Here is a 26940-nt window from a genome sequence, read left to right as displayed (position 1 = left end):
CCTTCGTATAAATTCACTCAAATCGTAACAGTGTGTTTGGATACCTAAAAAATAGGATTTGAATTTGGAATTGAAATTGAATTTGGAATTGGATTTTAAATATATGGAATTTGAATTCCATTTTGGTGTTTGAAAAAAAATTAAAATATATTTTGGAATTTGATGGTATAAATTTTATATAAATGATATTTTGTAAAAAATTTTTGAAGAAAACTTAAAATTTATAACCAAAGTATATATATTTATTATTAAAATATTTTTATTATTTTTATAAACCCAAATCCCGTGAAATCCCATGAAATCTGACCAATTTTATAAGGATTTCAGTTAGTTAAATGAAATCCCATGAAATCCCATCAAATACCAATCCCCTTTTGAAATTCCGTTTTGCCAAACACTAAAACGGTATTTTCAATTCCAAATCCCACCAAATCCAATGCAATTCCGTGATTCCAAACACAGTGTAAAGGTTAATTTTCAAACCATGGATTTCGATTTTAACATCATAATATACCTTCAAACATTAAACAAATATTTATTTTGAGTGTAAAAACATTCAATTTGGATCACAATGTTAATTGCACTTTACCACACAATAAGAAAACTTGATAATTTATTGCGACACGGTTCTTTAATTTGACGCACTAGTGCAAATTTACGCTTTAAGCTTTTGGATCTTGAACTATAGATGTAATTGCGAGACCTGCGTGCAAAAAATTAAACCAACATCAACAATATATATTTAGTACCAAACGGAAATTTCTATTTTGTAACGTTAAGCCTTTTCAAATACACCTATATATCTTTTTGGAAAAATAAGTTTTTTGGTCTAGTAACTTTACCCCATTTGAGTTTTTGTCCAATAACTTTTTTGATGTGGATTTTGGTATATTAACTTTGCATTTTAATTGTTTTTTTGGTCCAACTGCATACATGTCAACTTTTGATTGGTCCACGTAATCATTTTGGACCAATCAGAAATTAACACGTATGCAGTTGAACCAAAAAACACTGAAAATGCAAAGTTAATGTACCAAAACCCACGTCGAAAAAGTTAATGAACCAAAACCAAAACATGGACAAGTTAACGGACCAAAAAAATTATTTTCCCTATCTTTTTACTTTTCCAACAAAATACAATAAAATATTTTATCTAAATTTAAAATTTCATTTTCTTTAAAATTAAGCTCTAATTTCTTGTCAAATGCTGGTGGATAACCACGGAATAATTAGTGGCACTTTATAATGCAAATATATATATATATATATATATATATATATATATATATATATATATATATATATATATATATATATATATAATAAAGATAGGAAAACTAAGTACTAACGACGATTAAGAAGGGGGGAAAAACGACAAAGGAAAAAAACTTATCGCTCCACGAATTTAGTTGGAAAACTGTTTTATAAGATTCAAAGATCGGTTTTCCAAAAATAAAAAATTACACAATACCATTTAATGTGTATACAGTATACCGATAAGACACAATACCATTTATTGTGTATGCCGACAACTAGCACACACACACGTATGTATATTTAATTTAGGTCGTGTGTTACAATTTGTTAAGAAAAAGATCCACGATTACTTATTTTTAAAAATTATAAACATTTCCTTAGCAACCGAATAATTAGTGACACTGCGTACATATATACATATATGTGTGCACGTTTATTTATTAATTAAAATGTACTGTAAACTCAAAAATTTAAAACTGAAGTTGCAAGACATACCTTTCGCCTTAGTAGTGTGGGTTCTTCCAGCCAACTTATTGTAAGCCACATCCCTGAGATAATAATATTATCCCAAAATAAATAAGTAAATGTATAATAATAAAATAATTATGAAATCAATCTGTGATATATATATATATACATATGCATGACAGCGAATACATTACTTAATGAGGTAAAAAATTAATGAATATAATTGTAAATTATTTAGTGTAAATTAAAGAGTAATTAGTATATATTAAAATTAAACTTACATAATCTGCAAGCTACCCCATTGAATCAGCTGAAGAACTCCAGCTGGGATGCTCCCAGTCAACTTATTGTTATTTAGTCTCCTGTCATTAATTATAACAAAACCCATTGACTAATTCTTCTTTTCACGACATAATGAATCAAACTCTGTTTATTAATTATAAGGCTTGGAATTAAGGCGTCTTGATTATTATTCACAATATATATATATAGAGGTAATAAAATTAAATTGATACTGATTATAATTAATTAATCAACTTACAAGAATCTCAAGTATCTCAAATTGGCTAGAGATGCTGGGATCGGACCACTTAGTTTATTATGGTAAAGGTCCAAACTAACCAGGTGAGTCAAATTGCCTAACTCACTTGGTATTCTTCCACTAATCTTGTTTATATACACTTCACTGCGACAATTTTAAAACATCGTATCAGCACTAATTAATATAACCACAAATTAAAAGAATTAATTAATTCTGTACGTTCAAGTGCTTTTGTAGCCGATAATTAATGTACAAAAATTTTAATCCATCGACATTATTCTTACAGATACTGAAGATTAGGCAACAACCCCAGCTGAGGCACAAGAATTCCGGATAAGTTTGCATTTCCAAGGTCCCTTTCATATTAAACAACCAACTCATCAGCAATTAAATTAATTTAGCTAGCTAGCTAGTTAATTTCCTATAGAAATTTGCATAATATATCTTGATTGGATTGAATCGTAATGGCGACACCATAAGCAGTAAGTACTATGGTTCTTTTCAAAATTTTGTTAAAAAAAAACTGAAAAATACTTAATTATTAGAAGCTCTCCCAAAAACTATTATAAGATGGATCGTAAACTCACACTCTTGTGACGCTATTTTCCCAATTGCAAGTGACATAAAACCATGTACAAGGATTGATCAACGTTGGATCCCAGCTCCAGTACGTTGTTTGGATCGATAAGGTGAGATTTCCAAGCATAAAGAGCATCTCCTGCTCGTTTCCACACCATAAAATTAAACCCGGAAATTAGTTAATTAAGTTGTCGTGCATGCATGGCATAAAATTACATACGGTAATGAGTTTACGTACCTTCGGAGTTGCACTCCACCGATGTAAGCGCCAGAGTGAACGCGAGAAAGAGAACGATTAGTTTCGACATTATATATATATATATATATTTGAGTTTCTTGCTGATATATGCAGGTGTATATATGTAGTGGAGTGCTATATATGTACGCATTCACTTGGGGTTTATAATATATTAATGGACTTAGTCAAAGTAAAAGTCAAATTAGATCAGGACCATCTGGATAAAATTTATTGGTAAACGATAATAAACCAAGTCCAAAGTCTTGTTTTTCAGGGAATATGACAAATTTAGTATTGTATGTTTGTCATTTTGTGATTTTGGTCCTTTATATTTTCACATTTTAGTTTTAGTTTTGCATGTTTTGATTTTTTGTAATTTCGGTCCATTTTATTCGAAAATACTTGCGTGACACTGTAAACGTCAGCTCCACATCAGCACTAAATTGGTGCCATATCGAAAAAAGGACTAAAATTACCAAAAAAATAAATATAGCGGACTAAAACTGAAATCTAAAAATATAAAAGACTGAAATCGCAAAATGACAAACATACCGGATAAAAAAACAATTTTCCCTATTTCTCAAATATGCACGTGCACGTCTACCAATCAAATTTTGTCCGAATTATATAATCTCATGAACCCTCAAGCATGCATATATATATTAATAAAAAAGATCAGTCAAAATATATAATTGAATCGTCCATTATTAAAAACTTGTTCAAGAACAAAATTTACAAGAAAATTGTTACCACTCTTAAGTAGGAGATCAACAAACATCACTCTCAAACATCACTCTTAAGTAGGAGATCAACAAACATCACTCACCGAGTTTGACCACGATTATATCCCATTAATTAATTATTATAAACTTTTATATTAGGAATGGGTACGTACCATGCATTTAGCTGTTTTTTTAACGAGAAAAGTGTAACATAATAAATGAGGATAATTATATTTTTAATCTCGTAATTTGTATATTTTTTTTATTTTTTATCATGTTAATAGTAAATTTGTATTTTTAGTCTTGTAATTTGCATTTTTTCTCATTTTTGATCTTATTAACATTGAATTCATATTTTTAATCCTGTAATTTACATGATTTTTATTTTTTTATTTTTGGTCATGTTAAAGATGAATTTTCAGTTTTAATCCTGTAACTTGCATGTTTTTTCACTTTTGATCATATTAATTAACGATACGTTTGTATTTTAGTGTCATAACTTACATTTTTTTTCTATTTTTGGTCAAATTAATTACGGTGAATTTACATTTTTAATTCCATAAATTGCATTTTTTTTTCATTTTTTACATCATTTTTATTGCCAAAATTCGTTTGTATTTTCTTTCAAATGATATTATAAAAAAATAACGACACGTATACAAGTTGTCTTCCAAAAATCTATCTTGGATTTGGATTTGGATTTATTGTCTTTTTTTGTTTTAACTAAAGTTTAAGTCATCTATGTCTGTTACATAATCAATTTTCGACATAAACTAAATATAAAAAATAAAAAAAATTACAAATTACATGATCTAAAAGTGAAAATTCACCTTTAATACGACTAAAAAATAAAACTAAAATATATGGAATTTACAGGACAAAAAATGCAAATTTAGTGTTAGCATGATTAAAAATGTGAAAAAAAAAAGTTACAAGACTAAAAATATAAATTCAATGTTAACAGGACTTAAAATAAAAAAAGAATGCAAATTACCGAACTAAATGTGAATTTTTTAATAGGACTAAAAATAAAAAAGAATGCAAGTTACAGGACTAAACATGCAAATTTACTTTTAACGAAATCAAAAATGAAAAATGTGAAAATAACAAGACCAAGAATATAATTCGTTAATAGAGGTCTTTTGTTACAATATTATCCAGTCTAGATGTAAAACTCTCATACAATACCCAATAAAAATAATGCAATTGGCTAAGGACTGAGTAAGGAGTACGTCACTTCATTAGCCGTCCTCTTCACATGAAAAAATGACATAACATGCACATTAGAAATTTCAGATTGAGGGGATCGATTTGTGACATTTTTTTTCGGTTATATTTTTCATTATTTTAATTTCATGTGTTGTGGGTTTCTGTCCAATAGGTATTTAGTTCATAATTATTGTTTTTCTCTTCTGAGTCATACTTCCGACACCAATCCCAACATACAAAAAAATGATGATGTTTTGTATTCTCTAGGCTGTAATATATATGGGTAGTTGTTCTTGATGATTGGTTGAAAAGACAAATGAATGGGTCTAACGTACACATAGCCATCTTCTTTAATTTGGTGAGATTTGGGCCAATGAACCGTCACTATATCATGCTATGTTTTCTAGATTATGTGTTTGTCATGCATTGTTGATTTTTCTAAAACTTGCATTGTTATACATGTCCGCATTAACTCTTTGTGGTGGATTGAGTGCATTGGTTGGATCCAAATATATGATAATGGTTTTGAGATTTTTCAAGTACATATGATTAGGTTCATTACAGTGGATAGATTTTCTCCTGCGTGGAACTTGAATTTTAGTAGATTGAAGGACATGTACCCAATATTCCATCCATACCGTTTTTCTGAAGATTTTGGATATGTAGCTGATTTTTACATGCCGTATGGTCCACACCTGCCTGAAAATGCTGAACTCCATTTTTTGGTGATAAGATTTTGAAGCAGTCATATTGAAGATTATGGAAGATCGCATATACGTCTATACATAGTGTTTTTTTTTTTGAGAAATAGGTACTTGTTTAGCAGATTTTTCATGTCTGCATTTTATGTGCAGCACTAGGAAACGATCTTCATACAAGCATATGCATAAACCTCCATTTAGACAAAAATTCATGTATTTCATTCTATGAATTGTAAAAGTTAGAGCACAGAGTCGTGTGTTGCGTTTAATATTGTATACTATGATTCATACTATACAGTGTATATTTCTTGCAAGATTTGAATCTCCTCGTCTAAGCTTTAGGTTTTGTTTCAAATCTTTCATACAAATCCACTCAATTTGTTTGACTAATTTTCATGGATTTCAAGTTTATCATCTTCGATTTTAAGTCATATTTTTTACAAAACCATATTATTTCAAATTTTTAGAATCATTGGATTGATCAAATACCCTAAATCCAAATAAGTGTAAACCTTAATTCAGTGACCACTACAAGAAAAACGCAAAACGACAACGGATTTTATCCGTTGTCGTAGGGGGGGAATAAAACCGTTGTAATTGTAGGTGTTGTAAAAAGCATGCCCTACGACAACAGTTTATATCCGTTGTCTTTTGTAGCATACCACAACGGTTTTGCAACCGTTTATATCCGTTGTCTTTGGAGGCATAAGACAACGGTTCTGCAACAGTTTACATCCGTTGTCTTTTGAGACATAAGATAACAGTTTTTAACCGTTGTCGCTTGAGTGAAAAACCGTTGTCTTTGGGCTTGTCTTTTAAATAACAGGATCTTCAACAACAGTTTTACATACATACGACAACGGTGAAAATCCGTTGTCATTTGTCAAATAAAAAACAAAAAAAAAATAAATTTAATATACAAATTTTTAATATTATAAATCAATCAAAATTTAAAATTTCAAAAATAAAATTTAATATATAATTTTTAAGTATAACAAATCACTCAAAATTTGAATTTTAATTTAATGCATACTAAAAAATAGAGCTATGAACTAATCATGAAAATATTGAATAATTGAGAGAGGAAATATATATTGAAACAAAGACAGAAGCCAAATAGAAAGGAAGCATTATTTCTCGGCAAGAAGATATGACCCCTCTTTCAATTCTTATCTAGCAGTTGGGGCTTAGGAGTGTTGGCAGATCAGATCGTTCAAAGTCTTGAGAAGTTTTCCCTACAAGATTGTACAAAGTTGTATTGATTGTTTAGTTAGAGCTAGCTAGACCATAAACATAGAAACAAAGACGAGTATTGTTATACCATCCTTAGAGTAGTTTTTGGAACATTCAAGAACAGATTATCCACAAGGATTTACTACGACATACAAGAACCTTGGACTCCCGATTATCTCGTTGATAATTCGAGGTTCATGTTTCCCTCTGTTTGCACCCATCAATTTCTTAACCACAATGCTTCCATATTCGTGAATCGATAGGTCAGCGAAACTCCCTTTCAGTTCACTGTCCACTAAAAAAATTAGCATATGTGGTATCTCCATCAGTGCTACTCATCTCAACTCAAAGACTTTGTCTACTGATTTAGACCCTTAACAGAATGCAAAAAACAAATGGACACATCAAACACCGTGATCGGCCCATTCTGATCGGTGCTCTCTAAGAAACCGAACAAGTAACGCAGGAGGCACACTATGAATTATACAAAATGCTAGTAAGATATACTCTTATCAAAACACACAGACATTTACGAACGAGTGTTCTTAAATCAGTCCAATATATTAATTAAAAGTAAGAAGAAATTGTTATTCTAATTTGTTAATACCCTTGCTATTTTGACAAGATGATCCCGATTGGCCTGACCATAGAAGAATGACTCCTTCCAAAAAATCTGCGAATTTGAAGTAATGATAATTCAAATTTTCATTAGTCAAACATCGATTGTTTCCAATAAATATGCTCCTTTTCTTATCCATGGAGATATACAGGGGAGGGGAAGTTTATTTACGGTCTCGATTGTTATACCTTAGTTAAAATGCAATCGCAGGCACCCATGTACTCCTCCATTTTGGTGACAAAACCCTTCACCTACGATGCAAACACATTTTTTCGATCGGTAAGAAAGTATCAAAAAGGGCTGGACACACCACCAGTGATCATACCAAGAATTTTGGGTTATAGTCCTGCATGATAAGTTCATAAATTTCAACAAACAATAACTTTATACAATAATACCAGAATTGGAAAATTAGTTAAAAGACCTCCACAAGCAATATATGGGCAGCATCCAGATTGTGAACAATGAAGGGATTGAAATTTGGATTTCCAGCGTGTAAAAATTTGAGAAGACTAGCAAATCTGAGGGCAATTTTGATTCTTTAAAACCAAGTAAAACCATGTACAGAAAACACACATGTTGCAAATAAATTGAGATTACATGTAAGTGAACAAGTACAAAAAACTCACTTCTCAATCTTAGCATATCGATCAGCAACAACATTGACCATTAAAGTAAAATAAAGCCCATGGACAACAAAAATAAATATTAACGAGCATATGGAACCCACTTCTCAATCTTATATTCAAGTTAAATAAAACCCACTTCTCAATCTTATAATAATATATATTAGTGTATAATTGCTAGGTTTTCGCTAATAACAATAATAAATTGTTATTATATTTGTCATGGCTTGGAAGACTTCTGAAACATAATACTATTAATAATATTTTGGAGAAACATTCTTTGAAAAATAAAATAAAATATTTAGACTCTTCAAGCCCACAAATGAGCGGTATACGAATGTGAGGAAAAATCCTTGATAAACAACATTAAACATCAGTTCACAGCCAACATATACTGTGAAATTTCCTCGAGGGGCCACTCAAAAATCGATTTTCTGAGACTAAATTCACTATAAGTTGAGCCCAGAGCCAGAGGTAGGATTTCTGCATTCATTCTTAAATTATTGATCATACTCGAATCAAATTTAGTTTCCATGTTCAACATAGTGTTTGCAAATACTGAAACAAAAATGATTATGAACTGTCCATAATCATTTTATTTTATGCATTTCCAAACACTGGCTACATCCATTGCCCAAAGATTTAGGAATGAAATAGTCTTATAGTGGAAACAGGAAAAAACACGAAACCCACTTAAGCTGTTCAAGATTCTTCCAACTGTTAGTTACTAGCTGAATAATGATACAATTCAAAACTACGTCAGAAAAACCTACTCAATTTTTTGATGATCAGCAAAACACATTATAGCAAGAGAATACAAGCAAAGTGTATGTAACAGCTTGACATAAATAAAAGAAAAACTACCAAAAAAAACATGAACAGCAGTACAGCACACAATGAACACATTAGATGCAATGATGGAGAAAACCCCAGATTTTTGGTTGATCGTGCTTTCAAAAAATAAAGCAGTCTCCCAATTACCCAAGCCAATCCAGATATCCAAGCCTCCAGGTACCAAATGAACCATCGTAGGTTTCCATCTTGACTGAGTGGCACAAAAACATAATCAAGAACATGGAAACCCCCAATATTTATTTGGTATCCTAAGAACATACATGAAAATTTAAATGAGAGAGACATATAAGTCTTGATAGAACCACCTCGACACACTAGGAAATGGTACATCATCTAAATAGAAAATGCTCGAGTAACTCACCACCATATGGTTCAGGTATCACTGACAGTAGACAACTTGATCAATAAAAGGAGAATTTGTTTTAATTCTGTACCCAGCTCCTGCTCAATCCTGTACCTGAAAGAAAGGGGAAGGCAAGCAGAGAAGGGGGAAAAAAAGGAAATTAATACCAAAATTTAGTCTCTTACCATCAATGAGGTAAACGTGTTTCAAGTGCAAACCAAAGAAGAGAAATCAAGCAAAATCTCTTTTATGTGAACGTATCAAATCTATTAATAGTACAACAAATAGCTACATCACATAATGATATTATCAAAATAGGTACAAAAGAATAAATTGAATACAATTTGGGAACTTGATTATCTCAGCTCCCTCAGTATAATGATCATCTCATGTTCACTGATCTAATTGGGAACTACAAATTAAATAACTGCTTACTGACAGAATGCTTACAACATTAGAGGAGGTTTGGATTTGAAGCCAGCGAACATAAGTGCTGAAACCTGGCTGCTGAATCTATTGTTTATACAACATATAAACACATCAATTTTACCATATAAAATCAATTATTACGCATCTTCTGTACTTTGTACATGAACACAACTGCAAGAGAAATATAGAGAGCAGCCAAGTTTCTAAAAGTACTTTCGGCTCGTGAACGCAGCCTGGATAATAGAGAAATGCTTTTATAGAACACCATTGCACACCAAAACCAAAATTATGTTGCATCAAATAAGTTAGTACCAAAAGAATCGATTACTTTAGACAAAAATGACTCAAAACTAGCACATTTAATTTCACGCACAACGTCTATAAAGCTTCAAACCATGGCCTGTGACAAGAACATCTGAATCCCAGCTTCCAGTAAAAGCTTTCTACACAAACGAGAGCTCTGCTCGGATGCAGCAGAGAGGAATGATTTCACAGATGTGCAGTTAAGACCTCATCCTTCACCAGCACCACGATTTGTGTGTGGAAAGTGCAATGCGTGGTACGCAATTTGAAACAATGTAACACATTGTACCCTTTTACCTTACAACTTTGCTGTATAAGCAGTCGCTACAAAGCTTGAAACACTGCAAAACCCATAAAAAAGAGAACTACAAGTTAAATTAAATACCACGAAGAACTAGATTCACCATTCTCGCAACAAAGAAAACAAGGAAACAAAAAACACCATCCATTTTCAGTAAATTCAAAAATCCATATCTGGTAGTGTAAGATAGCAATGGCGGCCAAGAAAGAGAAAAAAAATTAGCAGAGAAGAAGCCCGCTGCCGAGAAAGCTCCGAATGAGAAAAAATTTCTTGTAGTGTTTACATTAACGCCAACTTAAGATCTCAAACTTGTAGATCGAATTTCAAATGAATGGATGAAGTTTCAATACCGGGTAACTATGGTCGAACAGGGGTGACGGCTTCGAAGCTTCATGTCGCCATTCCTTTATATATTGACATCAAAATGAAGCTCAACATGATCTCTAATCGAATTCTAGCTCCAAACACAAATTTCCGATGCCGGTGGCAGCAAATCGACGGTGAGAAGTGGGCGGCGGCTAGGGTTGGGTTTTGAGAGAGTCGGGAGAGCGCGAGGAGGAGGAACAGAAGTGTTGAGAAATTTTTTTTATTTTTTATTGATGGAAAAGGGGTTGAGAAAATTAATGATCTGGCATAATTATTTTTTAAAAAAACTAAATAAAGAAAAGACAACATAAGAAGACAACGGTTTTAAAATTTTGTTGTCGTAGACTTCAAAAAAAATGCACATAGACCGTTGTTTTTTTTCATTAAAATATAGCCAACCACAACAGTTTTTACTAAAACTGTAGTTAAAAGTCAAAAGACAACAGTTTTTTGAAAAAAACCATTATCTTTTGAGTGTTGTTGATACCAAGATTTGTTGTAGTGTAAGTTGCATGTGTTTGGAAGAAAATATTTGATTTGGATAATGATTTGAACGACGGAATATTCAATTCATTCACAATGTTTATCATTACATGCATATGGTAGTGGTTGCGAAATATTCTTGAAAGCACTTCTTTGTTATTCGTTAAAAAAAAAGCAGAAAAAAAAAAAAAAAGGCTGGGTAGCACTTCTCTTGTTTTCGACTCGCAAAGGCATGCTTGCATTTATTCGGAATATACCATGATAATGAATCCCAAAATCAATACATGAAAAATGTAAGAACCACAAATCACAATATTAATGCACAATATAATCGAGCATATTTTATTATGCTTACAACTTCTAAGGAACTATTTGTTGATCAATTATTGATATTTCATTTCGACACATGCCGTTAGGTTTTTTTTTTTTTTTTTTGTGTGGATAAAATGCAGTTAGTTCTTTGGCACACTGCAAATATACACTCTATTTTCCTTTTTTATATATATTTCCAACCGAATACAAATTTTTTTTTATCTAACTTCAAATTTGTATTTTCTTTAAAATTAAGCTTTAACTTCTTGCCAAATGCTAGAAGAAAGTGTCACTAGTAATTCATGTGTGTTTATTAAATAAAATAATATTGAGAAAAAAAATTGTATTTGTCGTGGATCAGCACTTTTTTCTAAGTATATTTGATTATTATATTCAGGGAACAAAAATTTAAAGAAGAGGAAGAAAAAGCATGGTCATGAGTGGATATCATTTTTGTCATAGAAAACAATATACAGTATTGATTCTTGAAAAATTATAAAAGAAGAAGAAAACATCTTTATTAAGTTTTAATTACCTAGTAATTATACAACGTATAAAGGTCCAGTTAATTTATTATCTATCGTAAAGGTCCAAACTTACTAGGTGCATGACTCAAATTTCCTAGCACACTTGGTATTTCTCAACTAATTTTGTTTGAAGACAACGCCCTGCTCCAATTAAAATACACAAGTACTAATTAATCAAATCCCAATTACACAAATATTTATTTCAAAACCTTGATTTTTGTGTTCAGTTTCACTACATAATATTCTTAATATTCTTGCTTGCTTACTATATTGTACGCATTTATTTGGGTTTATTTATAAAATTATAAAAATATGAACTTTTGCATGCATTAGTACGTATTCAACGCTAAATTAGAGGACCCTTCTGGATGCAATTTATGTTTTATAGGTAAACGATAAGGGCGGCTGACCAGGTTAAATAATTCCACATATTTGATTCAACTTGCTAATAAGGACAAAGTCAACAACAACGAAAAAAAATAGTGTACATTTTTGCAATCAAAATTTGTCCAAATTTTAGATCTTATCCGATGTCACGCAGCATTCCAATCAATTTGAATTTGTTGGAAATTTTCGTTTCGAAGTTCACTTTTCAAGTCTTTGAGTACATTTGTACTTGTTTCCATGATGTTTTGTTTTTCATTTACTTTTACAAGTAGGGAAATTTTGATCATGTTTGTATTTGGAGAACTTTACACAAGCAATGCATTTGTCTCATGTAATTACTATATACGCAACCTCAAGGTGTATATACATATAAAGTTTTGATATGATGAACAACTATCGTGAGCAGTACTTATGTGAGCACCTGTTGATGTGACGTTCACCTATTGTATATATATATAAAACAACAACTATCGTGAGCACTTAAGTGAGCACCTGTTGATATGACGTTCACCTATTGAATATATATATATAACAACGATCCCCTGCACACTGGTGTGCAGAGATTTTGTGTACACCGCGTATATATATATATATATATATATATATATATATATATATATATATATAAATTTTCAGCAGCCCAACCAATGATGTCTAACTCGTCCCCGACCACTAAAATCCGGTACCGTGTCTTAGTTATGCGAAAAATAATAAAAAAAAACTAAAACCCGATACCGAATTTTAGTGGTCGGAAACGAGGTGGAAAAATATTGTTGGGCAGCTGAAAAGTCATATATATATATATATATATATATATATAAATTCTAGATGTACACCTTGTAGTGTACACCTTGGTTTACACCCTTACTTAAAATTTTCCTAATTTCCCTCATTAATTGCAAAATACCCATGATAAGAAATAAATATCTAATTGATCAAGAAAATTTTTATAATTAATAAGGAATGATGTAAACCAAGGTGTACACCGAGGTATATATCTAGCATTACTTATATATATGTATATATTGTGTGTGCGTGTACATATATAAGAAGTGTAGGATGGTCTCATGAATATATTTGGAAGTAATTAAATTTTACTTTTCATTTGGACGTAGATTTGATGGATTTTGATTAAATCCTTCGTATAAATTCACTCAAACGTAAAGGCTAATTTTCAAACCATGGATTTCGAGTGTAGCATCATCGAGTTTATTAATGTATACGGTACCTTGAAACATTCAATTTGATCACAATGTTAATTGCATTTTACCACACAATAATCGAACACTTGATAATTTATTGCGACACGGTTCTTTAATTTGACACACTAGTGCAAGTTTACACTTTAAGCTTTTGGATCTTGAACTATAGATGTAATTGCGAGACCTGCGTCCAAAAAAAACAACATGAACAATATATTAGTCGCCAAACGGGAATTTCTATTTTGTAATGTTATCCTTGCTTAAAACTTATCCTATACTTTCTCAAAAATAATACACATATTATTAATCTCATCACTTATCAAGCGTAGCCTATATATATTTAATTTAACCACCGAATAATTAGTGACACTACATACATTTTTTTTTTTGAGAGGGACACTACATGCTTATATACATATGCGTGTGCGCGTTTATTTATTAAGTAAAATGTACTGTAAACTCAAAATTTTAAACTAAAAGTTGCAACATACCTTTCGCCTTGGTAGGGTGGGTTCTTCCAGCCAAGTTATTGTACGACACATCCCTGAGATAATAATTAATATTATCACAAAATAAATAAATAAATATATAATCATAAATAATAATTATGAAATCAATTTGTGTTATATATATATATATATATATATATATATATATGTGTGTGTGTGTGTGTGTGTGTGTGTGTGTGTGTGTATTTACATGCATGACATCGAATCGATTAATTAATCAGCGCAAAAATTAATTAATTGTAAATTTAATTATCTGTTAAAAAGTAATTAGTAATTATATATATATATATATATATATATATATATATATATATATTAAAACTTACAGAATCTGCAAGCTACCCCATTGAATGAGCTGAAGAACTCCAGCTGGGATGCTCCCAATCAACTTATTGTTGTTTAGTCTCCTGTCGTCATTAATTAGAACAAAACCATTGACTAATTCTTCGTTTCATTAATTACATAATTATTCAAATTCGATTTATTAATAAAGCTTGGAATGCGTCTTGATCATTATTCACAATATATAGAGAGGTAAAATTAAATTGATACATGTACTAATTATAAAATTAATTAATCAACTTACAAGAATCTCAAGTATCTCAAATTGGCTAGAGATGCTGGGATCAGACCACTTAGTTTATTATCGTAAAGGTCCAAACTAACCAGGTGAGTCAAATTTCCTAGCTCACTTGGTATTCTTCCAGTAATCTGGTTTTCATACACCTCCCTGCGACAATTTAAAAACATCGTATATATCAGCACTAATATAACCACAAATTAAAAGCATTAATTAATTAATAAATTCTGTGTTCAATTTGATTAAGGTAGTGATTGAGAAATCTTCTAAGAAACACTTCTCAGCTATGAGACGTGCTACATAGAAACTGTTCCAAATACTGGCTAAATGCTTTTATAGTCGATATATAAATTAATTAATATATAAAAATTTAATCGATGGACATTATTCTTACAGATACTGAAGATTAGCCAAGAAGCCCAGCTGAGGCACAAGAGGTCCGGATAAGTTAGCATTTCCAAGGTCCCTTTGACATTAAACAACGTCCAAGTACTCATCAGCTAGTTTAATTAATTTCTATAGAAACTTGCATCATATATCTTGATTGGATTGAATCGTAATGGCGAAACCATATATATAATTAAGCAGTACGTAGTGCCATATATATATAGATCGATCATAAACTCACACTCTTATGACGCTATTTTGCGAATTGCAAGTGATATGAAACCATGTACAAGGATTGACCAACGTTGGATCCCAGCTCTCCAGCACGTTGTTTGGATCGCTAAGGGACAATTTCCACGCATTAAGAGCATCTCCTGCTCGTTTCCACCAGAAAATTAAACCCGAAAATTAGTTAAGTTGTCGCGGACAAGAACACGTCGTGCATGACATAAAAATTGCGTGCGATATATATAATGAGTTTACCTTCGGAGTTGCATTCCACCGATGTAAGCGCTAGAGTGAACGCGAGAAAGAGCACGATTAGTTTCGAGTCTTTCGACATTATAATCGAGGTGTGTGTGTATATATGATGTAAATTAACTAAGAAAGATTCACAGATTATGTATGCGGAAATCTGCAGAATATATATATATATACGTATTCTTGATTTTCTTGCTGATGCAGGTGTATGTAGTGGAGTGCTATATATGTACGTACGTATTCACTTGGGGTTTATACTTTATAATATATTAATGGACTTAGTAAAAGTCGAATTAGAGGACCATCTGGATAAAATTTATTGGTAAACGATATTAAAACAAGTCCAAAGTTTTCTCAAATATGTACGTGCACGTTTACCAATCAAATTTTGTCCGAATGATATAATCTCAACTCTCAAGCATGCATATAATAAAAAAAAAGGGAAAACTGTTTTTCTTTCGTTAGATAGGTTTGTCACTTTGCGATTTTGATATCTATATTTTTAAAATTTTGTTTTAGTCCGTTGTTTTTATTTATTTCGTTGGCAAATTTGGTTCTTTTTTCGATGTGGCGCTGATGTGGAGCTTACGTGTATAGTGTGACGTAAGCATTTTTCGAATAAAAATGACTGAAATTGCCAAACATCGGAACATGCAGGATTAAAACTGAAATATGAAAATATAGATGATCGAAATCGCAAAATGAAAAACATTTCAGACTAAAATTGCAGTTTTTCCTGATAATTAAGATCAATCAAAATATGTAATTGAATCGTCCATAATTTTAATTGCAGTTTTTCCTGATAATTAAGATCAATCATAATATGTAATTGAATCGTTCATAATTAAAAAGCTTGTTTAAGAACAAATTTTACAAGAAAATTCTTACCACTTGAGGAAATGGACAACCCGATCATTGATTGAGTGTTTGACTAGACACCAATTTTGACTACGAGTAATGCAGCCCAAGTATTCATTAATTATTATAAAGTTTTTTTTCACTCGATCGATGACCTTTTCATTCGAGGGGAATTTTAATAATTTTATTATAAGTCGTATTATTTGCGATATGTGATTTTCCAACGGGAGGGATACTAGTAGTTAATTAATTATTTAATGATCTGAAAATCACTTATTGCCATCATTTCAATATAAAAAAAATTGAGTTTTAATTATTTCATGACTTCAATTTAATTCTCAATTAATTATATGAGGAATGGGTACCATTAAGCCGTGGCCGTTTTTACAAATTTGAAATAACTAATATCAATTATCATGATAAGTTTTGACAATATAAAATATTTTGTTCATAAGTTGTAACTCAAGTAGTCTTCTAGGAAATGAATCCAATATAATTATGTCATCTCCTGATCACTAGAACTATTATTACATTAGGATTTTACGATTTTAGTATTAATTATTATGGTGATGAATCTTTTATTTGTATCTTGTGAATTATATTAATATATGGTCTGAAAATTATTTATGCATAAACATTATTTAATTTGTGTACAAATTGCATGCATAATTATATATGATTAGATATAAAAATAATAATATTAAAAAATTCAACCACCTAAACCGCCAAGACGGTAAGCTATCATTGACGGCCGCCACCGTCATTTACAACACCAATTCTAGGGAGCACCACTTTCTCCATTTTTTCGTTTAAAGCTAGATTTAATATTGATGAAAACACATTGGGTGCAGGGATGGCGAGGGGCGGGTCTGAACGGGCACTATAACAAAAACAGCTTTTCGCGGCGTGCAAATTGGCTTTCCGTAGCTCGCAATGAATGCTGTACAATTCAATGTTGTTAAAATTTCGAAGCTATTGACCGCGTGCATTGTACGCCGCGGAAAGCGCTATCAACAGCGCGCAATGCGCGCTGCAAATTATCTCATCAACGGCGCGCAGTTTTCGCTGTGGATATTACTTCCCGCAGCGTGCACTATGCGCTGCGTAAAACCATATCCGTAGCGTGCATATGCACGCTGCGGAACAACATATCCGCAGCGTACAAGTGTCCGCTGCGGAAAATAACATCAATAGCGTACATTGCACGCTGCAGAAAATAACAACAACAACATGTATTGCACGCTGCGAAAATATCACATCAACAGATCACAATACACGCCGTTAAAAGTTTATTAGCGACACTCATTCGCACGCCGCAAAAAAAGAAGTCAACAACTCACTATTTTATCATAGATTGCCTCGTATGATTGGATTGTAACAAAAACATCACTAAACTGAACGAAGAAATGAAAACCATAACTAAACAAAAACTTTTATTTCATTCATGAAAATGAAAGAAGCAAATCTTTACAAGAAACTAAACATAATTTCAAGTCTGATTGATTTGGAGAGTTAATACTCGAGTTTTTTTTATCATACTACCCAAAACATGGATAAAAACACGAATAACTAGAATCTATATCACTCAGACAAAACTACAAATTTAGATAACCATGCGACAGTGCTTCCTAGTGCGTCATCAAGAACTCGCATTTCATTATTTGGCCGAATTAGGTGGTCCACCTTCTCAACCAAAATCTTATCAACCCACACTTTCCAAAAAGATCCACCAAGAACAACGTGGTGCACTTTTGCGTTAGGATCTATGGATGCAATGCGTTCTTCTCCTACAACTAATCCATCAACAGCATAATGAAGCAACTTACATCTAGTATTAGCACGGATATCTCCATGAATGACGACATTCTTCAAATTTGACTGCAAATAAATAATAAAAAGTTAATAATTATACAACTTATATTTTTATAAAAATTTTGTGATTTATAAACGTAATTTGAAGATAGTTACCTGAACAGTAGCTACATGTTTTGTAGCATTACCAAAATCACCACTTTTTTTGGTACCAATATTGATATCACTACTACTACCAACTCCATTTGCAACACCGCTACCAATTCCACCACTGGCAACCTAATTTTAGAAACAAATAGTGTCAAGAAATGTTGTCATGATATTTCAAGAATTTAAGTGTACATAAAAAAATTGATCGAGATATTATGTATAATTACTAACCTGTTCTTGCTGATTTTGTAAAACCATAGATCTCATTTCTTGCATTTCTTGTAAAAACATGGACTTCATTTCTTGCATTTCTTGTCGTAGTTGTGTAACAGATCCACTTTGTTGCACAGAAACTCCAACTTTTGATGGTGTGACTCCAAAGCCCATTCCCCGAACTCTACCCCGAGCTTCCTTGCCAAACACAAGGTTGATTGCATCTTCAGCCATGTTATATGTGTTTTGAGATTCGGGTGGACATTCTTCTATTTCTTTCTGCAAATAAAAAAGATAAAGAAAATAAAAATCCAATAAATTAGGCTGGTCATTTTTTATTATGACTATCTAAAAAAAATTAATTATATTACCATTTTTTCTCTAACAGCTTGAGTACTAGGTTCACCATTTTTCTTCTTGTGACCTTCAATCCAAACTTGCGATCTTGTGATATTTGTATCTGCGACTTGTTTTTTTTTTTAAATACAGAGATATAAAAAAATATAAGTGGAAAAAAATTCAAAGGACGCATATATCATTATATATGTGTTAAATTAGAGAATATAACAAAACAATTGTGGGGCCTCGGGTTGCTAATCTCAAATCTTAAGGGGCAATTAATGAATAAGCATCATTAATCTAATAAGGAAAGAATAAGGATCAATATTTTTTTTTTTCAAAGGGGGGTGGGCTCGGGCAGTCAAAAACTACCGCCCGGGCGCCCCTGATTTTTCCTAAAACAGAAGGCTCGCGCTCGGGCTGCTAAAAACTGCAGCTCGGGCGCTTCCTGGGCAGAATTTCACCCTGTTTTTCAGCAGCCATTCTTGATCCTTTCCATCCATTCCAAGCTATCAAATTCAAGTCTAAAACATGTTATAAAATCTAAGAACATGCATGCATTCATATATCAAGTTCCTAACATCAAATCATGCATTTATTACATCAAATAAATAGCTCAAAAGGCATGAAACTACAAGCTACACCAAGTCTCAAAAGTGAGCTTCTAAAACATAAGTTTCATGTCAAGTTTTTCAACTTAAAACCCGAGTTCACACTTGCTAAATCTTGCTCCCGAGCTATCAACGTCCTCTCAGACTAGATCCTGCCCCATCTGTTGCAATGCACACATACAAAACAAAGCAACAGCCGGATAAACTCCGGTGAGAAATCATCTCAGTATAAGCAACATATCAAAAGCGTTAAATAAATCATATCGACTCTATTTAACTCGACTCAAGAAATATAGTAAATAACGCTTCTTTCGATCGATCAAGAATTGATTCATTCAACTTCATTGCCATCAAGATTCGTATCCGATCTTGACATGAATATTCATCTAACGTAGCCATTCTGGGCTAGAAAATAAGGTTAACCGCAACCTTGGCATAGAATCAATTCAATATAGTCTCGTATCATAATCATATCGACTCAAATCAAAGATCCACTACCTGGGATGGATCGACAACATCAAAATCAAATCAAAACAATAAATACGTATGTGATTTTGGCGGGATAACTCAAGAATAGTCGCTCTTGAGTTTCAAAGTCCCTGACTCGTGATGTCGTCATTATACCTTCGTATTTCTTCTGTTTTGAACGCTCCAAATCTGAAACATAGCATCAAAACATTCATATCAATATTCATTCTATTCAATCATTTCAGAATCGAGTCAAAATCATCAACACATCTTCAATCAAATTCATTTCAAACCTTACTTCTTCTTATTCGGTACAACTCGATGTCGTGAGTCGTTAGCCTTCGAAACTCATCCAAAACTGAGAAATAAAAATGCTATATCATCGATAACATTTCAAACAATGTCTTAACTCAGTCATAGGCTATCAAAACGGTTCAAAAACACAAATCGACGGCGTAGCGATTAAAAATCGGTAACCGACGAAATATCGAATTTGAATCTAACTTATTTAACTTCAATCCAATTCATACGTCCATTTAAAATCATTAATACATCATTCTAATCCTCATAACAGCATAACAAGTTCATTCCTTAATTCATTTTCAATCCGGCTTCGATATCGAACGACATACAACTCAAGAACACAAACATAAATTCATAATCTGATCTCTGCCATATTTTGATATTCAAAACATGCCAAGATAATAAAATACTTACATCAAGTCGAAGTTCTCATCGCAAGGATTCCAGAACATCTTTCGAAATCGAAATCGGACGATCGGATCAAAAGTTACGGCGTTTTGAAAATCAATAATTCAAAAGAAAAGGAAGACTTCGGCTCCCCTGTTCTTCACTTCTGAATTCTGAAGTAAATACACGTATCATGCTGAATAATCAAGTTAAAATCGGATATGTATTGCATATTTGCAATTTAGTCCCTCAAGTCTTCATTAATTGCAATTCAGTCCTCGACCTTCGTTTTAATTCAATTTAAATCCAAAATAATTTAAGAATATTAGAATTAAAATTGAAACTCTAAATATTCTCAAATTAAATATACTCAGATTAAAATTAAATAAATTTGAATTAATTAAATAATCCCGGTCTTTTGCATTTTAGCCCTTCAAACTTCGATATTTTCAAATCAGTCTCTGATCGGGTTGTATCTTCAAAATTAATCTTCTTTAATTCCCGAAATATGGAATTTAATCTTAAATTCCATAAATATTCAATATTTATTCTTTTCATTTAAAAATTCTTGGAATTTAAATCACAAAATCCGTAAATTCTCAATTAAATATTTTCGGCTCGGAAATTAAATCTATCATTTTCATAACTTCTTAAATCAATATTAGCCCATAATATGGAATTTAATTCTCAAATTCCATAATTAATAATTTAATATTTTCGGGCCTTACAATTTAATAACAATATTTACCATAATGTGACTCAAACGAGCATAACCTCTCCGGCTCATTGTGTGAGTGTGATCTTGCTTTAGCCTCATTGTTCTATATTTGGCGCACTTTTCCTGAGATTTAACAAACAAATGAAGACATTAATAAAGGGATTACCAACGAATATATATACTTCAATTTAAAATATAAAACCAAGTCATTGCTTGTTTGATAAAATGAAATCTGCATTACGTATGATTAAATAACTTAGAGAAAAATAACAACATGCACGACCATAGTAACAAACAACTGCTAAACATCCAATATTCAAGTTCTAACCAGAAAAATAAAACCAAAAACAAGATGATATAAAATTGTAACAGGAAATCATCATATCTTATTCAAGATCCAAGTTCAAACCACCAAAACAAAAACCAAATAAGATAATTTACAGCTCAATCAACATCTATGTTCCAATTGAAAGAGTGGGTTCCCGGTTAGCCAACTTGTGGCTAAAGGCTTTTATGACTCTATGTATAAACAATCTTTGTTTAATATAATTTACATTTATTAATGGCATTTTTTTTATCTTTCTTCATATTGTTATATTGTGATATATTATTGTTGTTTTGATAAAGACCTTGAATATACTATAGTGTATGTAAGATGAGATAGTGAATAAAGAGAGATCACTATTATGAAACACATCTTATAGTCACTGTATATTCTAAACAGTTCCTAGTCAATTGAGTCGTCCGCTAATAAGGATAAGGATCGCTCGAGATTGAGACTAGCATTTGTGATGCCAAGTATCACGTTTCATTGGTAATGAACATGAAATATTCAAAGCATGCAAATGGATATTCATATGATGAATGATCGAACTACCCTATTCGAACTTTCCAAGTGGTTATTATTATTTGAGTGGATAAGTCCAAAGTTTTGGTTGTACACCATTAGTCCTTACTACTTGAAACATCATTGAGACTCTATATGCTAGTACTGTACTTTGACTCGTTTACCGACTCTAAGGGGTCATCATGTGTCGGGATTGGGTACAGTTACGACACATATAGGAGTCGATGCTTTGTTGTCAAGGATTCACCACACGCTTGCGAGTGTGGATATCCTATGCGATCTGAGGAGATATTAGTGTGACAAATATCTGGCCAGAGTACTGGATGTGATTTAGGTTACTTGGTTTCCTAGTAGCACATGCGATGTCACTATTTGATCTTCAAGATGCGTTGCATAGTTATCGAATCTCGAACGACTCTCGATGTACCAATGGTTGTTGATTTGATCGGGATATATGGATGAAGGGACTGTACTGTACGCTAACCAAAACTTACTGGTTTTTGCAGGCACTATCAGTGATACCTAGGGAATCATGGGGTGATATTGCTAGACGCTCTTACCATGATTCGTTGGGCAAGTCGGAAATCGTTGTTCCGAGTCACAAGGAGTTGTGAGCCCACGGCTAGCTGTATCCCTGAACCATTGAGGGTCACACAAGTAATGGATTACTAAACCCCGTTGAGATAGTTAAATTTAAAGAGTTAAATTTAATGAAAGAGAAGTTGGACTTCTTAACTAAAGGGAGTGGAATTTCTTAAAATGACATAGGGATGTACATTTTTGAAAATCACTGAATTCGGATTCAGAAAAATTATCTTGACTTTAAAAGGTGCAGAAATGATTTTTGTGCACATTGGTGAAATTGGTTTATCAATCGGAGTCATGATGAATTTTATATTAATTTCTATAATAACGGGCTTGGCTTGTTGGGCTTAAGTTATGGATTGTGGGCCCTAAGGAGTTAGTGTCTTAATACAATTATAACTTAATCCAGTCTAGAAATTATATATATATATGTGTGTAGGTTTTGAAAATAATAACTTTTTATCAAGAAATTTTCAAAAATCACAATCTATATTTTCTTAGGGAAATTTCGAATTCCTCTTGTCCCTTTTGAAAAAATTCAGTCTGTGATTTTTCTGAAAAATTACATTCTGAATTGACAGATCAAATCAGTTTATTCTCTACGATAAACATTTGATTGATTTCTAGTGCAATCAATCAGAGGGTTTCTGTTTTCTATTCGTGGACCTAATTCCGGAGATTGATCGAGCGAGTCATCGGTTCCTGGGATTTACAACAAAAGCAGATTTAATCTGTTGGAGTCCATAATCAAGCCTTAGCTTGAAGAGGTAAAAATATTTAATTGTGATTTTTATTTTTACTTGCAAGATTTTAATCGATTGGATTTGATACCCACGATATGGAATCGTTCCATATCGAAAAATAAAATTTTTAAACTTTCGCTGCTCCGGGTATCACATCCGTGTGATCAAAGAACGCGTGTTCCAACAGTGGTATCAGAGCCAGGTCGTTCTTTGATCAAACGATTAAAATTAATCGATTGTATAAAATTTTTAAGCCTCGGTTTTTGGAAAACAAAACAAAATTTTAAACGAAAATTAAATTTGAACAGGGCAACGGGGCAGCGATCAAAGGGCAGCAATCGTTGCTGTCCAGGGCAGCGAGATCGCTGCCAAGGGCAGCCAAGGGGCTGCTCTACACCCCATGTGGGGGCTGCCCGGGAACGTCCTGGGCAGCCCGGAAAATTAAATTTTTTATTTTTTCCAAAATTTTAAATTTTTGAAATTTTAGTTTTTGGTCCGATCGAAAATTGTTTTTGATTGGTCCGCGAGGCGTCGGATCAAATTGTTTGAGTCCGAAATTTTTAAAATTGATTTTTGGATAAATTTGAATTTTTGGAAAATTTATAAATTTTATCCGTTAAATTAGATTTTATAAAAATTAATTATTTTGATACAATTGATGATAAGATATGATCTTATGAAAGGATAAGATAAAATTTGATTTTATCTTTTTAATTATGATGTCATTGCATGTTATCCAATTATTTAATTATTGAATTAATTATTGGATAAAAGGATGATCGATTGTCATGACCAATATTATAGATGTATGTTAGGTTGTTTACATTTGGTTTTATTGTTGTTGAGTTTTATTAATGGGCTTGGTTTATGGCCCAATTTGAATTGTCATTTGTAATAAAAAGTGGGTCTGGTTTATGGCCCGTTCTTACCCTTAAATATGTATCCCCTACTTGTCATCGAAATTTATTGTAAATTTATTAGACGTAGTGGGAGATAAAGATTTGAAGACAATGGTGGGCCCAGCAGACAATAAAGACCGAAGAAATGTAAATTGGAAGCTCAATGTAATAGGATTGCATTGCATACCTGCATATCACCTAGGATTGGACTTAGATTCGTGATTGGCAACCACGGGTCGATTAGTGATTGGGATCGATCATCTTTTAAATAATATATGATATTATTGTTGTATGCATGTTTAGACTAAATTGTATGAATCCCGCAAGCATACAAATATTGCATGATGAGACAATTTTCAAAATTAAAAATCCCTCATTTTAAATATGATTTAAAATTGATATCAAGATAAACAAAAGGGAATTTAAATATTGTTTAAATATTCCTACCTTCCATCAACGATCAATGTATGAGATGCTACCCGCGAGCACGGTCCGGCTCATATTATTGAGAGGGCCCGTTCGTCGAAAAGCTGTACATTGGATCGACACATGTTGTAAGTTGGGTGGAACTCCCATGGGATTGGCTCATATTATTGGGGATCCACATGGCGACCGTCCATCACAACTTAATATTGATGGGTCATCTTGACATGTCACATTAAATGGCGTCATATTATTGGACCCTTATTGGACATGAGGTAAAAACATGGGGGTTGCTTTGGAAGCAATTGAGCTCTACCTTTTGAAAATTATGGTTGGCTGATATTATTCGGGACTATAGTTTTTCAATTGGACTCAATGTTCCCACTAAGGAAACCAGTTTCCCGTTTTCACTAGAGGGTAGTGAAATCGTTAAAATAGTGGGAGTGAAATTCATAAAATAAATTTTGCCATATTTTATGTCTTAGTAAATTAATTAAACAATCATCGATTATTGTCTGAAAGTATATCATTATGATGAATCTTCGTAATCCACATGTTTCAATTCTCGAACAAAACAAAATTTCTGGCGCAAACTATACGGAATGGTTCCATAAGTTAAGATTGTCCTGAGTTCGGAAAAGATTTTCTAAGTGTTAGAAAAGGCTCCTCCGAAAAATATCCCCGGCTGATGTAACTTCGGAAAGGTTGGCCGAACTAGAGAAATGGTAGGACCATGATCTCAAGGCCAAATGTTACATGCAAAGATGGACAAGTCTAAATAAGTTTGCCATCACTGCAAGAAATCCGGTTACTGGAAGCGCAACTGCAAAGAATGTATATCGAGTAGTTACGAACTACAAATGATATATTTTATAAATGTTTCACTTAATATTATTTCTTGGGCATTGGATACCAGTTGTAGATCTCACATTTGCAATGAGTTGCAGATGATGACAAGAAGTCGTAAGCTTAGGATGGGTGAGACCCAGTTAAGGCTCGGGAATGGTTCCAGAGTTGAATCCAAAAGCTATGGAAAACATTTGTTTAATTTTGCAAAAACAATTTTAAGCTATATTTTGAGAGAGATGTTTTTATTTGTACCAAGATTTCATTAAAACATTATTTCTTTTTCTATTCTTAATAGAGAAGATATTTCTTGAAAATTTGCGAATGAGATTTGCAATATTTACAAAAATGAATGTTTAATTTAAAATGGACAATTTAAAAACGATCTATATAACTTAAAATTAAAAGATGTTCCAGTTGATTATGTTGATAAATCGGTAACAACAAACAAAAGGAAAATCGATAGTCAAAACCCGGCAAACCTTTGGCATGCTAGGCTAGGTCATATTTCCTCAAGGAGGATGAACAAGATAGTGGGAGAGGGCATGTTTGATATGTCTGATATTAACTCTCTACCTACTTGTGAGTCCTGCCTAAAAGAAAATATGACTAAATCTTCTTTCAAAGGGAAACCTGAGCGTAGTCAAAATCTGTTGGATTTGATCCATATGGATGTTTGCGGCCCATTTAGTATTGGTACTAAATTTGGTCACACCTACTTCATTACCTTTACTGATGATTAATCTAGGTATGAGTATTTATATTTAATGAAATATAAGTCTGAATCATTTGAAAAGTTCAAAGAATTCAAGGCTGAAGTAGAAAACAAACTAGGTAGAAGTATTAGAGCACTTCGATCGGATCGAGGTGGAGAATACTTAAGTACCGAGTTTTTGAGCTATCTAAAAGAGAATGAGATTCTCTCTCAGTGGACTCCTCCTATGACACCTCAACTGAATGGTGTCTCGGAGCGTCGCAATCGAACTTTGTTGGACATGGTTTGATCTATGATGAGCTTCACTGAGCTCCCTCCTTCGTTTTGGGGCTATGCACTTGAAACGGCGGTATTATTGTTGAACAA

General features: G+C 32.3%; 2 protein-coding genes across 2 annotated transcripts; both read right to left on the bottom strand.

Annotated features, from left to right (window-relative positions):
- Positions 1-573: 573 nt before the first annotated feature.
- Positions 574-3153, bottom strand: LOC140883400 (leucine-rich repeat protein 1-like). Its single transcript, XM_073289849.1, is given in 8 exon segments — positions 574-703; positions 1753-1805; positions 2007-2087; positions 2267-2410; positions 2551-2622; positions 2854-2931; positions 2933-2984; positions 3084-3153. Coding segments are annotated over 8 exon segments (591 nt in total). The 3' UTR covers positions 574-662.
- Positions 3154-13685: 10532 nt separating this feature from the next.
- LOC140883399 (leucine-rich repeat protein 1-like) lies at positions 13686-15918 on the bottom strand. The gene is made up of 7 exons (XM_073289848.1): positions 15661-15918; positions 15419-15551; positions 15185-15256; positions 14797-14940; positions 14537-14617; positions 14193-14245; positions 13686-13885 (listed from the first exon to the last, which is right to left on the bottom strand). The coding sequence occupies exons 1-7, from the start codon at positions 15737-15739 to the stop codon at positions 13845-13847; spliced, it is 603 nt and encodes a 200-aa protein (XP_073145949.1). The 5' UTR covers positions 15740-15918; the 3' UTR covers positions 13686-13844.
- Between the last annotated feature and the right edge of the window lie 11022 nt (positions 15919-26940).

This window comes from Henckelia pumila, chromosome 2, assembly GCF_033568475.1.
Source record: "Henckelia pumila isolate YLH828 chromosome 2, ASM3356847v2, whole genome shotgun sequence".
Lineage (NCBI taxonomy): Eukaryota > Viridiplantae > Streptophyta > Magnoliopsida > Lamiales > Gesneriaceae > Henckelia > Henckelia pumila.
Note: the sequence above shows the minus strand (reverse complement) of the source record. Positions and strands in the feature narration are given on the sequence as shown.